Genomic DNA, 13,701 nt, shown 5'->3' with positions numbered 1-13,701 from the left:
AACCAAACTCCAGAATGCTAGCTCGATCTTCCCCATACGGATGACGCGGACATGATATGGCATATATATGTTGCAATCTACTCGCGACTAATTAGCTCACGATTGGTGATTTTTTAAAAAAAATTTGCTAAATGTCATTCGTTAGAAAATTTGTACCCAAGTCTTAAAAATTTCTAATATTGGGATTTAATTCGAGATTCGTGCTCCAATGACTGTAGCTCAATTCTCCTTCAGCTCTAGCCAGTGGTGGATCCAGAAATTTAGTTCATTGGTGTCATAACGTGTTTATCGGTGTCATATCATACTAATTATATTTAGAATATAGTGTTATAATTATGGATAGACAGTTTAAACATAGCTTTTATCAAAAGTCGTCGGTGTCACCTGACACTGGTGGTACTACTGTAGATCCGCCCCTGGCTCCAGCAACGGTGACAGCAAGACGAGTTAGTGTTTACTTAGGATTTCAGAGTTAATTAAACCCTACATTTTATTCGTCGTGCCGGAGTTATTCGTGCAGGGGTAAAGGGCAAGGTGGAAACACCATAGCACTGTATGGATCTTAGAGTATTTCGACAATTTGACATTTAAAAAGTTCTAGGGATTTTTTTTGTCAAATAAAATGTAGAGCGTTCCATTTTTGTTTTCAGATAATTAGAGAGCAAGCACAACTTAAAAACAAAACAGCCGTCTAATAACGTTAATGCAAATGTAGATTTATAGCACTAATTAGTCATGTGTATGAAATGTGGTCCCAACAAAGCAACAACAACTCATATACAGTGGGGCTTAATTTGCACGAGTTAAGTACACACGGACGTCTAGCTAGATGCTAAACAGTCAACGTACTTGCCTCCCACACTCAACATGGGCATTGCCACACATCACATCGTGTTGATCCCGTTTTTGGATTAATTGTCTCCATGTTGAATTGACAAATCAAGTGCATCAGAAGGCCATAAAAGAGATAAGTTTATCTAGAAGGTACACAATAAAGGAAAGCAATCTCATTAAGACATTCGTTGTCTTTATATAATTGTACGGACGTAGGGTGACGTCAGCCTAAAGGAAGAATATACATACTATTTTTTTAAAACTTTTCTCGATTGCATATATATTTCTTTATGGAGCTGAAGAGAGAGGGGTAGAGAAGAGAATCTTCAATGTTTTTTTTTCAAAAAAATATATGGCCGATACGGACATACACCATTATTACACGCAATACCACACCCACACATTCATAGATACACCCTTAACACATGTTTAAATAAACAAAAAAATAGCGACATATCTCTAATATGATTAATTTTCTTTTAAAAGTCCAACTTGCATTTGTGTAAATGTTAACCAATAAACGGTCCAACAAATAACCTAATACTATCATATATAGCATTGTAGTACATATTCTATCTATAAAACCAAATCACTAATTGTAGAAATCTATACTGTTGAAAACTAGCGGTTGGCCTATCTGATTGTCTAGATATATGACATCAAAGGCCATCCATTAACAATTTTTCATTTCAAATCCTTGCAAGTTTATGACTGTTCAACAAAATTTCAATCCATAACAATGTCAATTTACGGATTTGTTCAGCCAACCGCTATATGCTACTCCCTCTGTCTCTAAATATTTGATGCCATTAACTTTTTTAACATGTTTGACCGTTCGTCTTATTTAAAAACTTTTGTGAAATATGTAAAACTATATGTAGACATAAAAGTATATTTAACAATAAATCAAATGTTAGAAAAAGAATTAACAATTACTTAAATTTTTTAAATAATATAAACAATCAAACATGTTTAAAAAAACCAATAGCGTCAAATATTTAGGGATGGAGAGAGTATTTCTTCCTGATCGTTCTAATGCATTTACGGATGATGCATGTGCTTGTTACATCTTCTCTATAATCAAAGAAACCAACTTGTGAACAGAAATGCTGTTTGGCGATCGCTCGCCCTGGGGAAGGGGTAGCGATCAGATTCGCTCCCCACCTCACCCCTCCCTCCCTCCACCTGTTTCCTTTTTGGCACCGCATTACTTTCCTATTTTAGTAAATTTATTTATGCACCTAAAGTTTATACACCTCAAGTTTACACATATAAAGTTTAGAGACTAAAAGTTTATATATCCGATTCAAATTTAAATTTGAATTCAAATATTTTTTTTATATATAATATTTCTATACATCTAAAGTTTATACACCTAAAGATTTTAGAACTAAAGTATATAAATCAAAAGTTTATATACCCGATTCAAATTTGAATTTGAATTATATCCGATTCAAATTTGAATTTGAATTCAAATATCCGATTCAAATTTGAATTTGAATTCAAATATTTTTCATATATATTATTTCTATACATCTAAAGTTTATACACCTAAAGTTAAGTTTATAGACCTAAAGTTTATAGAACTAAAGTTTATATACCCGATTCAAATTTGAATTTGAATTATATCCGATTCAAATTTAAATTTGAATTCAAATATTTTCTATATACATCTAAAGTTTATACACCTAAAGTTTATAGATCCAATGTTTATAAGTCAAAAGTTTACATACCCGATTCAAATTCAAATTGAATTCAAATTTAAATTTTAATTCAAATTTGAATTTGAATTTGAATTTGAATTTGAATTCAAATTTTTTATATATAGTATTTCTATACATAAATTTTTCTAACTATTTGTTTTTTAAAATTTTTTTATGGTTTAATATGTTGTAGGAAGAGAAGAAGGAGAGGAGGAAGGGAAGAAGCGTATAGGGAGAGGCGGAGCGAACCCCCCCTCCCCCCCTCCCCTCTCTGTGAAGGGTCTGAAGGGATATGTACGTACGAAATCTGTATAGAGAAATTAAAAGTCTTGGTTTATTACAACACAAATGTGCATTCCTTACACCAACACATTTCTCACTCACAAATTTACACATCAAAACTAATTAAACCATAGCGCACGCCTTCGCGTTCTCCCGCTCGTTGAACGTATGTACGTCGCCGGTGCTCACCGGCGGCGAGTTCACGTCCGGACCGGCATGCGGACGCGGCCGGGGTGATACCGTGCCGCGCCGCCGCCGGTGGTCTTGACGTTCACCTCCGGCCGGACCATCCGGACGGGAGTTGGCCCGACGCTCACAGCCTTCTCGCACCGGCAGCTGCTCAAGAACCCGCCGCCTTTCTTGCGGGCGGCGCTGCGCGACATGGCGGCGGTGAAGCCCTCGTGGCCGCCGCCGCCAGCGGTGGCGGCGGAGTCAGGCGGCGGGACGAAGCTGAACTCCTCGACGCAGCAGGCGGACGCCGCGCTGGAGAAGTTGGCGACGCTGGCCGCGTCGAACGCGCCGCCCTCCGCCGTGGCCACGCTCCACACCACGCTCACCTCGCTCGGCGCGTACATGCACTCGCTCAGCGCCGGCTCGACGGCGGCGGCGGCCGCGGCCGCGGCGCCGTACGGAAGGTCTTCGTCGTCGTCGTCGTCCTCCCGCGAGTTGCGCCGGCTGCTGCGCCCGCGGCACGTGGTCGGGAACGACGACGACGCCGCGAAGCTCTCGAGGTCGAACAGGTCCGAGCTCGCGTCGCTCATTGCCTCCTCGTCGGTCGCCACCGCCGCCACCCCTGGGGCGCGCGCGAAGCCTGCGGCGAGGCCTCCTCCTCCTCCTCCGCGGCCGCCCACCGTCGCCAGGTGATCGGCCGGTGGGTCGGCGAGCACCGACTCCTCGTCTATGGGCCGGAACACCTCGAGCGACTCGCGCGGCGGCTCGTCGCCAACGGTGCTCACCACCTTCGCCGCGCCGACGGCCACCGGGAACGTGAAGCCGCCGGAGCTCACGACGCGGCGGCCAACAATGTCCGGCGCCGGGAAAGCGGCGAACGGCGCCGCGCCACCGCCGCCGCCGCCCCTGTTCGGCGCCGCCGCGAAGATACTGTTCGCGAGGGGAGGAGGAAACGTGCTGCTCCCCGGAGATATCTTCATCTTGACGGGCTCCTCCTCGCATGGCGGTGGCGGCGGCGGCGCATTCGCTTTAAAGATCGTGCTGTCGGCGACGACATGGCTGTTTTCAAACCTCGCGTGGGTTCTCGGCGTCGCCGGGCTCCTCGGCTCGGAGGCGACGTCGACGGTGACCGCCTTCCTGCCGGCGCAGGGGCAGTCACGAGAGAACAGCCCCCACCGCTGGCCGGAGCCGGGCTTCTTGCCGCGGTGAGCGCTTGCGGCGGCGGCGGCGGCGCCGCCGCCGCCATTGGCACCACCCATCTGGAGCTTAGCAGCAGCACCCGCCGACGCGGCGGACTGGGCGTGGCCGGAGAGCAGCCCGGAGCGGCTGGTCCAGCTCGCCTCCGATGAGCACGCCACGGTGCGTCCGCTCTGGCTGGCCGCATCCACGGCCACCTCCTGCCGCGGCTGCTCCTCGTCGCGGTACTCCTCCTTCTTGACGACGTCGTCTGCGTTGAAGTAGCGCTCGGCGGAGAAGATGTCGAGCTCGGCGCCACCGCCGCCGGCGACACCGCGTGGCAGGCGGCGGGGCCCATCGCCGTGATCACCGCCGGCGGCGGCGGCGGCGGAGAGGTAGACAGGTCGCGGCGCGACCCTGTACCTGTCCATGGAAGGAGACCACTTGTTGCAAACTCTTTTATCGCGTGTGAGTGAGTGAGAGGTGAGGTGAGGTGAGGTGAGGCGGGATGGAGGATTTGTAGGAGGAGGCGAGCGGGTGGAGCCACGGGAGCACAGGCTGTCGCGGAGGGCGACGTACGGCGACGGCGAGGCGAGCGGAGACGAAGGCTGGTCGAGCACTCGAGCACGCTTCGCGTCAGTGGGCAAGCGGGAGCGGCATGAGTGTGTCCGCGTCGCTCGCGCGATCTAATTCCTTATACTCCTTCCGTTTCATATTATCATACTTTTTTTTACATTGCTCATATTCATATGAATATTAATAAATTTAGATATAATATGGAACAGAGGAAGTATTAAAAAAGAGAACATTTTAAAAATATCATCGACAAGCGTATCAATCGAAGAAGAATCATTGACAAACCCATCTTTCCGATAATGATATTGTACAAGTGTCTTTGTGCTAGACATATCACTGCCGGTAGGTTTCCGTTAGCGGTACTTGTTAACCGCTATAAAAGATCATTTCACCCTAAGAATTGTTAAAAGCTAATTAAAATTTATGTTCAATTTGGGGAAGCACCCGTGGTGTGGTGGTGGAGTTGTGAGTGCATGACTTCACCCAATATGGTTTAAATCCTGGTGTCCACGAATATTACGCACATGTAGGTGGATTTTCAACCAGACTTTAGTGAGATTAGGGACGTGCCGCTGGTTTTCATTTCTTAAAGTACGTGTCATGTGTCTCAAAATTTTTTTATTAGCTTAGACTAGTTTGTACTCCCTCCGTCCCATAATATAAATGATTTTGAGTTTTTGCTTGTACTGTTTGACCACTCGTCTTATTAAAAAATTTGTGCAAATATAAAAAATGATAAGTTATGCTTAAAGTACTTTGGATAATAAAGTAAGTAAAAAAAAAATAATTTTAAAATTTTTTGAATAAAAGACGAGGGATAAAACAGTGCAAACAAAAACTTAAAATCCCTTATATTATGTGATGGAGGGAGCAGTGGATTGCTTTTTTATATTTTCTCTAAAAGAAATTGTGTGTGGTTGACGTCGCGCGAGCGAAGGAGTGCGGCGGGCGCGGTACAACGATGTACGTGAGTCCCCCGCGCGGGCGGACGACACCGGCGGCGGCCAATCGGTTTTCCTCCGTTGCGGTGCACTGGGCTCTGCGTTTACAGCGTTGCACTTCGGCCAGGACCGATCAGTCCAAGGCTAATGCGCCATACAACCTGCTATTATCACGTTGTGCTGCTGCAAATAATTAAAATATATATTATTTTTTTTTCAGTTTAGAAAACATCCTACGACAGATTTTTAATTTTTCAATTCAGACGAGCACATATGCTTACGAGTACACTCGCTTAACACATATTCCCTTCATACTCGTAAAGTAAGTCGTTTAGGATAATGTTTAAGTCAAACATTGAAAATATAAATCATGAATAACTCTCAAGTTGTTGAGTTTGAAAATATAAAAATTATATGAATGGATTTGTCTTAAAAATACTTTTATAAAAGTATACATATATCACTTTTCAATGAATATTTTTATAGAAACAAGAAGTCAAAGTTGTGTTTTGAAGACCGTGTCAATGTCCTAAACGACTTCCTTTGTGAGTATGGAGGGAGTACTACAAGAGATAAAGTCCAGTGACAATTTTGCTGACTTAACTAAAATCCAACCATAAGTATCCATGTGTAATATTTGTGGACGCAAGGATTCCAATCCTGTCAGCTGGGGTGAAGGAGATGGAGAAGATTGGGAAGATACGCAAAACGAGGTGAGCCATTAGCGCATGATTAATTGAGTATTAATTATTTTAAATTTTAAAAATGGATTAATATGATTTTTTAAAACAACTTTTCTATAAAAATTTTTTACAAAAAATACACCGTTTAGTAGTTTGGAAGCGTACGCGCGGAAAACAAAACACACAAACTAACTAACTCATCACAACGAACGAACGCAGCCTAGAGTTATACCCAAATAGGGCGTGAATTATATTAAGATAGTAGCTGTATTACTCCCTTTGGTTCTAAAAAGGAACATGCCAAAATTAACACAAGCATACATGATCTATCTCCACTCTAGTTCAACAAGCTTCCCAAACATCTCGAAGCATCGCCAAAGCACCAAATGAGTGAGTGCTTGAAAGAGCACTGGATCTCGTCGAACTTTCGGCGAGAGATCTTGGCAGTCGCACGCAGTGACGCAGGTGGCTAGATGCATCTCACAGTGCCTCGGCGTATGTACACATGTAAGCATGTACTCCAACACATCACAACACAAGGCTGCAAAGAGAGGCACGTCCACACACTGCCATTCCGCGAGGATTCAGCCAGAGATCGCCACTGTTTTGCATCATCAGTGGCCTTTTTGGCACATGAAATGGATGGAGCGAGAGGAGATAGATCAAATGGCATCCGAAACGAGGCGCGAGAATTCAATGTATGATGGCTACGATTCAATGCATGCAAAAACATTGGACACCATGCCACACCCTATCATGCACGGTCATCACAAACGGTGATCCGGCACCGGCAGGGGTATCCTAGATTAGATTCCTAGGGTGGCACAACACACTTTAATCTGCCACATGCCATCAAATAAATTGAGGCAGGAGTACAGATCACATAAGTAAAAACTCACTTCAATGGCATGCGCGTAAAACAGTCAAAACGACAGACATCGTACATGGTAAATGTTTAGACAAGTAGAGAGCAAAAGGTAATGTGCATATATATTGCAAACGAAAATGGCATCCTGAAGGTTAAAGCAGATCACAATTCGCAACACTCCAGGCTTATTGCGACACCATAACAAAAATAACAGCCTGTGCATGGTGATAAATAGCAAAATTGGGAACATATATAAGCACTATTCCACAGGGGAAAGTTTTACCATTTACAAGAGCATTCCTCATAAAACAGATGATATGTGGTAACACATGCACATTTATAATAGTATATGGTGTTTTGGATAGTTAGGATTCCAGTTAACAATTTGCTGCCACTGTAGATCACAATGTCGAGGAGCTTCTGGCCTTATGCATTTCATCACGAGAAGTTGTGTGGGCAAAGGACGACGCTGTGGCTGAGTGATAGGATGATGATACCAGCTGTGCAAGCGCTGGTATTGTCCCACCTACAAACATATCAACCTTCAGATCATCCATCACGCATAGTGAATAAAAACAGTGACATGGCAAAAATCAACAATTTTAATGAGGTTTTGAACTACATCTGAATATTCCAACTATTAGTTCTTTCTATTATTATTAAAACCACATGTGTCATTGCTGCGCTTTAGTGATTTTTTTTTTTGGCCTCCAATCAATGTATCTGTAGCGAACAATTTCATGGAGATCCATTGAATAGAAGATAAGATTTGAGGAAGAGAATAAAACATTTCCAGGATGAACCTTGACTCGCTAGGTTCGTCAATGAGAAATAACATGGACCACACAGTAACCAGATGGCAGATGACTAGTCAATGTTTCACGAGCTCATAAGATCTATCAGCATAAACAATATAACACTACGTCCTGGCATTGTTTACATGTAAACAACAAGAAAGGTACTCACATACATATTTTAAAGAGTGCATAGAACATCCTTAAAAACAGAATATGTATGTGTAGTCATAAGACTCATAGTTTCAAGTAACTGTCTATGATGAGCAGGTATCAAGGCACTATAGAAACATCGCAACTAGTCATCATCAGGAATAAAACAAACAGGAAGATAGATTAACTCTGCAGAAAACTTAAATAAGATCGGCTTGAAACCTAATATAATGACCACGAATCCACGATATCACAAAACTCAAATAATAATTTGAGTTTGTAGACAACAGAACTATGAGCAAAAAAATAGTTAAATGGCCAAAAAACCAAAATAAAATAAAATAGTAGTAACTGACCTGCTAACCCAGCACATGCAGAAGAGAAGACAATAACTGGAGGTGCCTGCAAGATTTTTTTTTTTAAAAAAAGATCAGAGTTATCAATGTCCACAGTTTGCTTCAAAAGGTAGCATCTCTGCGCAGTTTATACACTTTTATCAGTAATAGCGAGAACACTTTTATCTGTAATAACCATGAGACAGTCAATTAAATGTTGTGAATATAGTAATTATCACCATTAGTTAATCGAAAGTCAGGAACTGCACAGCATTTGTTGAACCAGAAGGAACTGCACAGCATTTGGCTGAGACTGCCCTTTGGATGCAACTGTGAGTCTGTGACCATACGCGTGAATTTGAACTCACGATCCCGTCCAAGTAAAAGAACATAAGAGATGTTTTGGCGATAAGAGATAGAACATGAAATTTGAATGCTTTCTCTGTAGTGTTTTAAAATAATTTACATAGAAACGGAGGTGTCAAGAAAAGGCATCAAATTGTGTTTCTAGTTTTGAGATGACCTAGAGATTGTGAAACATAATCAGGAAGTGAAAAAATAATACACCATCTAAAAACTGCAACACTCTAAGGCTGAGTTCTTATCTCTACTTTCCCAACTCACCTCCCTCGATTTCCGCGCGCACGCTTTTCAAACTGCTAAACGGTGTGTTTTTTATAAAAAATTTCTATATGAAAGTTACTTAAAAAAAATTATATTAATCCATTTTTCAAATTTATTTTAGCTAATACTTAATTAATCATGCGCTAAACACTGCTTCGTTTTGCGTTCTAGGACCCAACCCTCACTCCCGAACACAGCCTAATTCATGCTCAATAGATTGATAATAATATAATATAAACTTTGAAAAAGAATTGTCACTTACACCAACAAGAAAATGCATCCACATTGGCCCTTTTATGTACCGTCGAACAAAAGGCATAGCTACAAAAGAAGTTCAAAATCAGTGCTGCTCAGAAGATATATCAACTTTTATGAAAGGGCAAACATGGTCAATCAATTTTGTTCAAGATGCATCCGCCAACAAAAGTTGCAATCAATAACTTAAAACAGGAGGAATTACCATGCATATAGACATGGACACAGAGAGGATGTACAAGAAAGGTGTTCTATAGTGTGCAAGGTGTTGTTTTTACAAAGAAGATAACAATCATCATTGAGTGGACAACATGAACAATACATTTCCGAGACAATAAAAAACTACAGATTATCTTGTCCACATATGTTTCTGAGCTTTGAAATGACTGAGGTTCACCAATAAGGCAAATGACTATTATAAGTATGCTAACTATTAGAACTCCCCACAGTAAACTAGCCAAGCAAGCAAAGGGGATATTGCTATCTATTAGAACTCCCCACAGTAAGCTAACTATTAGAACCCCCCACAGTAAATTAAGTGCAAACAAGGTGCTAAAAGGTATTGTTAGAAACCTAATGATTTACTTTCCTGCAAAATACCAACTTGTGCATGAGTAACTGAATGAAATGGGTTAGCAACTTACTGTGGTTGAAACCATAAAATGCTCCAGCTGTACCCCCAATAGCAGAACCAATCTGTCAGAACATAACACAAATATTATTAGCAAAGATCTTCTAGGACAACTTTAGTATTATGTAAAAGTTTGTAATTATAACAAATCACATACATGTCATGAAACAAATCTAATCAACTTTAGCAACATACCGATCAGAATTTACAAGATAGAAAAAAGAATGTACAATAGTATCAACCTAACACAAGAAAAACAGATAAAGAAAAGCCGAATTCGATAAAGTTGTGCAACCACAAAAAAAGAGAGAGTAATTTATGTGTGCAGCACAGTTGAAGACAAAGGAACACAAACCATGGAGAAGCTATCTCGAACCAGTGGAGGCACCGTCCAGCTGCTCGTTTCCTTCAAAAGCAACCACACACGACGAATCAGTTCAATCGCACAAATTAGTTTGACCCCGGCCTGAAACAAAACTCTTCCCTCCCGAGCCGAAACTACTTGTCCTAGGGTAGGTAGCCATCCACACAGCATGATCCAAAAACAAACCACGGTGCAGGCCAAATCAACAAGGGGGAGAAACAACCTATATACATGAACAGCCAACACCACCATGGCACCATAACTTACCAACTAGAACCACGACCCAATTCCGGACGCCAAACGAAAACTAAACCCCACTCGAACGCGACGCAGGGGCACCAGCCACCCACGACTCCTGCAGCGGAGCCTGCACGACCAAGGGGAGAGATCCCGGGGAGGTGAAGACGAGCTGTGGTGGGGTGGGGGGAGCGGGATCACGCGTACCATGTCCTTGGAGAGGGGGCCGGCGCAGTGGTGGCACCTCGTGGGGATCTCCGGTGGCGCGGGCGGCGAAGCCTCCCCCGCCATGGCGCCGCCGCGCGAGACACGGATGGATCAGGCGAGCGAGCCGCCGCGAAGTCGCGAGAGGAGAGGAGAGGAGAGGAGGAAGCGCCTCGCTGGACTTGTCGCGGCCGCTGGAAAAGGTGGAAAACCCAGGATGGTTTCAAAACCCTCCTCGGCTTGTGTCCCGTGCGCGACTTTGCGACGGCCGCGATCGGGACACCGCGATGGATGGGAGGATCTCGGCCGTCCGATGCCTTCCCGGCCCATGGATTGGTTGGAAGCCCAAGGTATAGGGGGGCGCCCAATGGACAAGTGGGCCTAGCCCATTAAAGCCAGTGTACGACATTTTGCAAAATGAGTAAGTCTATTTGGCCTCCCTCATCTCTGGTTCTGATTGAATCACAACCCTCAACCGCAAAACCGGTTTAACGCCTCCCTCAACTTTGAATACCGGCGTAAATCAACTCCTTGGGTGTTTGGGGAGTGGTTTCTACTGATGTGGCAGATTTGACTCACTGAGTCAGCAGGTGGGACCCACATGCCAATGACTTCCTCCTCTTTCATCTTCTTCCTCACCTCTCCTCCTCTTTCTCTTTCCTCTCTTCCCTGGCGAGCCAATCAGAGGTAGGTGATACTCTCATATCAGCAGGACGCTCAGAAGGTGAGACAGGCCGGTGGCATGGGGAAGCAGTAAATCTTCTTCGCTACTCTCTTTCCCTTGCTACCCCTGCCGTCGCCAACCACACTGCCGTCTCCGGACCCAACTTCAACGCCGCCACGGGGGGCTCTTCAAGCACGAGTATGGGACAGCGTGTGCGACGGCAGTGCTCGTTGTCATTGTGGGTGATGCATGTCATCACCGTCACTGTCCACTGCCGCCAGCGGTGACACGTCAAGATTGAGAAGGGAGTAGTGGGCTAACAAGTGGGCCTCACAATTTTTAAAATTTTACTCTTGTCACTTACTTGTGTGCCCCACTTTTATTTTCAATTTCTTTGATAACGGGATGCCACATCAACACACGTGGACCAGTTGACCAACCACGTGAGCAGAAACCGTTTCAAAACTACTAAAGGTGTTAATTTACATCGGTTTTTAAAGTTAGAGGAGATGTTATACCCAGTTTTAGAGTTGAGAGATAAGATTTAACCAAAAGCAAGAGATGAGAGAAGCAAAATCTTTGCAAAACATTGGATCGCTACCAGCCTACCAATGGTAGCGTCTGAGTATTTGCATAAGAGCCCCTGGTCCGAGCAGAGTCAGGATAGCGGCTGCTCCATCCGCCGGTTGGCGTCATCACCAGTCACCGCTTTGGCCTTGATCTCAGCATTATTCATCATCGGATGAAAAGCTGGGTTGTTTGTGGGGAGATTTTAATTATGAAAGAAGCTATAGATGCTAGAAACTTGCATGAATTGGGGCGGACTCAACTTACATACGTTTGCAAGAATTGTTTGTTCTGCTCAGCTCCCAAGCTCTCTGAACTTTTTAGTTGTGACTGAAGCTGCTGAATTAATTTTGGGTCAAATTTAGTCGATGCACTTTTTTCCCCTGCGAGTGACAAATGTACTGCCTGCATCTTCAGATTTTGTCCCTTTCAGCTAATACGAACTCGAAAGTACAAAGCTAGAAATCGATGCTTCTCTTGATCTCTCTTTCTAATACGAAAACGAAGCAAAGGTGAAGGTACATGCATGCCTCTACAAGTACAGGTTGACCAGCAGGGAGAGTGGTGTGTGAGCTTGGCACTAACAAGTACTCTCTCTCCTCTGTCCTATAATATAAGGGATTTTGAATTTTTGTTTGTAACGTTTGACCACTTATTTTATTCAAAATTTTTTAAAATTATTATTTATTTTATTTGTGACTTGCTTTATTATCTACCGTACTTGAAGCACAACTTTTCGTTTTTTATATTTGCAAAAAAAATTGAATAAGACGAGTGGTCAAACGTTACAAATAAAAAATTAAAATCTCTTATATTGTAGGACGGAGAGAGTATTATACTGAGGAGAACACATTACATTTTTTTTAGATAATGAGGAGAACATTGCATAGATAATTAACTAGTAGTAGCTAATTAAGATCCAGCTCCGGTTGGCAGGTCATGTCACGGATGCGGGTTGTGGCGGTTGTTGGCGCTGGCTTGGCCGTAGTCGTTGATGGACTCCATCTCCACCCTCTCCGGCGGCCGGTCACCCTCCTCCTCCGCCGCCGCCACCGCCTCCTGTCACAGCAAAAACAAGATTAATTAAAGAGTAGCGTAATCAGGAGGAGAGGATGCACATAGATGATCAAAGATTCAAGAACTGGGAAGGCAGGCAAACCTGTCCTAGCGGAGTCGCCACCGCCACCTCTCCCTCATTCCAATCGAGATTCGCTGCAAGAAAGAAAGAAAGAACCACGGGCATGAGCGCAACGACGGCGACGACGACGATGCAAACCGAAAGAAGAGGGAGAAGCACGGCCGGCCGGCGACGGCGAGGTATAGCGCAACAGAGTACTACCTGACGAAACCGTGGCGGCGGCGTCGACGCGAGCGAGGAGGGAGAGGGAGAGCAGCAGCGCCGCGAGGAGGAGGAGGAGGAGGAGCACGGCGAGAGAGCCCCCGCGCCGCCGCCGCCGCTGCTGCTGCGCCATCACATTCTCCTCCTCTTCCTCAATTTCACTTCTCTTTTTCTCTCTTTCCGGTGACAAGACCGGGGCCTCTGCTTGGCTGCTTCTCCTTCCTTTCTGCCGATCTGTGTATCAGTGTGTGTGTGTGTGGCTTGACCTCTGCACAGTAACCACTTTTTATAGAGGAGAAA

General features: G+C 44.1%; 3 protein-coding genes across 3 annotated transcripts; all 3 read right to left on the bottom strand.

Moving 5' to 3' along the window:
• Window positions 1–2,832: 2,832 nt before the first annotated feature.
• On the bottom strand, window positions 2,833–4,929 carry LOC9267758 (protein PHYTOCHROME KINASE SUBSTRATE 4). The gene has a single exon (XM_015788249.3). It carries the CDS (start codon window positions 4,595–4,597, stop codon window positions 3,020–3,022), a length of 1,578 nt encoding a protein of 525 aa, XP_015643735.1. The 5' UTR covers window positions 4,598–4,929; the 3' UTR covers window positions 2,833–3,019.
• A 2,405-nt stretch (window positions 4,930–7,334) lies between these two features.
• Window positions 7,335–11,027, bottom strand: LOC4326203 (uncharacterized). The gene is made up of 6 exons (XM_015767809.3): window positions 10,835–11,027; window positions 10,382–10,432; window positions 10,040–10,091; window positions 9,403–9,461; window positions 8,538–8,583; window positions 7,335–7,760 (listed from the first exon to the last, which is right to left on the bottom strand). The coding sequence occupies exons 1-6, from the start codon at window positions 10,916–10,918 to the stop codon at window positions 7,636–7,638; spliced, it is 417 nt and encodes a 138-aa protein (XP_015623295.1). The 5' UTR covers window positions 10,919–11,027; the 3' UTR covers window positions 7,335–7,635.
• Window positions 11,028–12,513: 1,486 nt separating this feature from the next.
• On the bottom strand, window positions 12,514–13,659 carry LOC4326202 (uncharacterized). The gene is made up of 3 exons (XM_015779114.3): window positions 13,402–13,659; window positions 13,222–13,274; window positions 12,514–13,121 (listed from the first exon to the last, which is right to left on the bottom strand). The coding sequence occupies exons 1-3, from the start codon at window positions 13,532–13,534 to the stop codon at window positions 13,005–13,007; spliced, it is 303 nt and encodes a 100-aa protein (XP_015634600.1). The 5' UTR covers window positions 13,535–13,659; the 3' UTR covers window positions 12,514–13,004.
• Window positions 13,660–13,701: the final 42 nt, after the last annotated feature.

The sequence above is a fragment of the Oryza sativa genome, chromosome 1, assembly GCF_034140825.1.
Source record: "Oryza sativa Japonica Group chromosome 1, ASM3414082v1".
NCBI lineage: Eukaryota > Viridiplantae > Streptophyta > Magnoliopsida > Poales > Poaceae > Oryza > Oryza sativa.
This window is presented reverse-complemented; position numbering and strand designations above follow the sequence as displayed.

Bases quoted from the DNA above. Each gene is read 5' to 3' on its own strand.
- LOC9267758 (XM_015788249.3), bottom strand. From the start codon at position 4,597: ATGGACAGGTACAGGGTCGCGCCGCGACCTGTCTACCTCTCCGCCGCC.
- LOC4326203 (XM_015767809.3), bottom strand. From the start codon at position 10,918: ATGGCGGGGGAGGCTTCGCCGCCCGCGCCACCGGAGATCCCCACGAGG. The intron at 10,433-10,834 runs GTACGCGTGATC...TTGCTTTTGAAG, and splicing joins GCCCCCTCTCCAAGGACATG to GAAACGAGCAGCTGGACGGT. The intron at 10,092-10,381 runs GTTTGTGTTCCT...ATGTTCTGACAG, and splicing joins TTCGAGATAGCTTCTCCATG to ATTGGTTCTGCTATTGGGGG.
- LOC4326202 (XM_015779114.3), bottom strand. From the start codon at position 13,534: ATGGCGCAGCAGCAGCGGCGGCGGCGGCGCGGGGGCTCTCTCGCCGTG. The intron at 13,275-13,401 runs GTAGTACTCTGT...TCTTTCTTGCAG, and splicing joins CGCCGCCACGGTTTCGTCAG to CGAATCTCGATTGGAATGAG. The intron at 13,122-13,221 runs GTTTGCCTGCCT...TTGCTGTGACAG, and splicing joins TGGCGACTCCGCTAGGACAG to GAGGCGGTGGCGGCGGCGGA.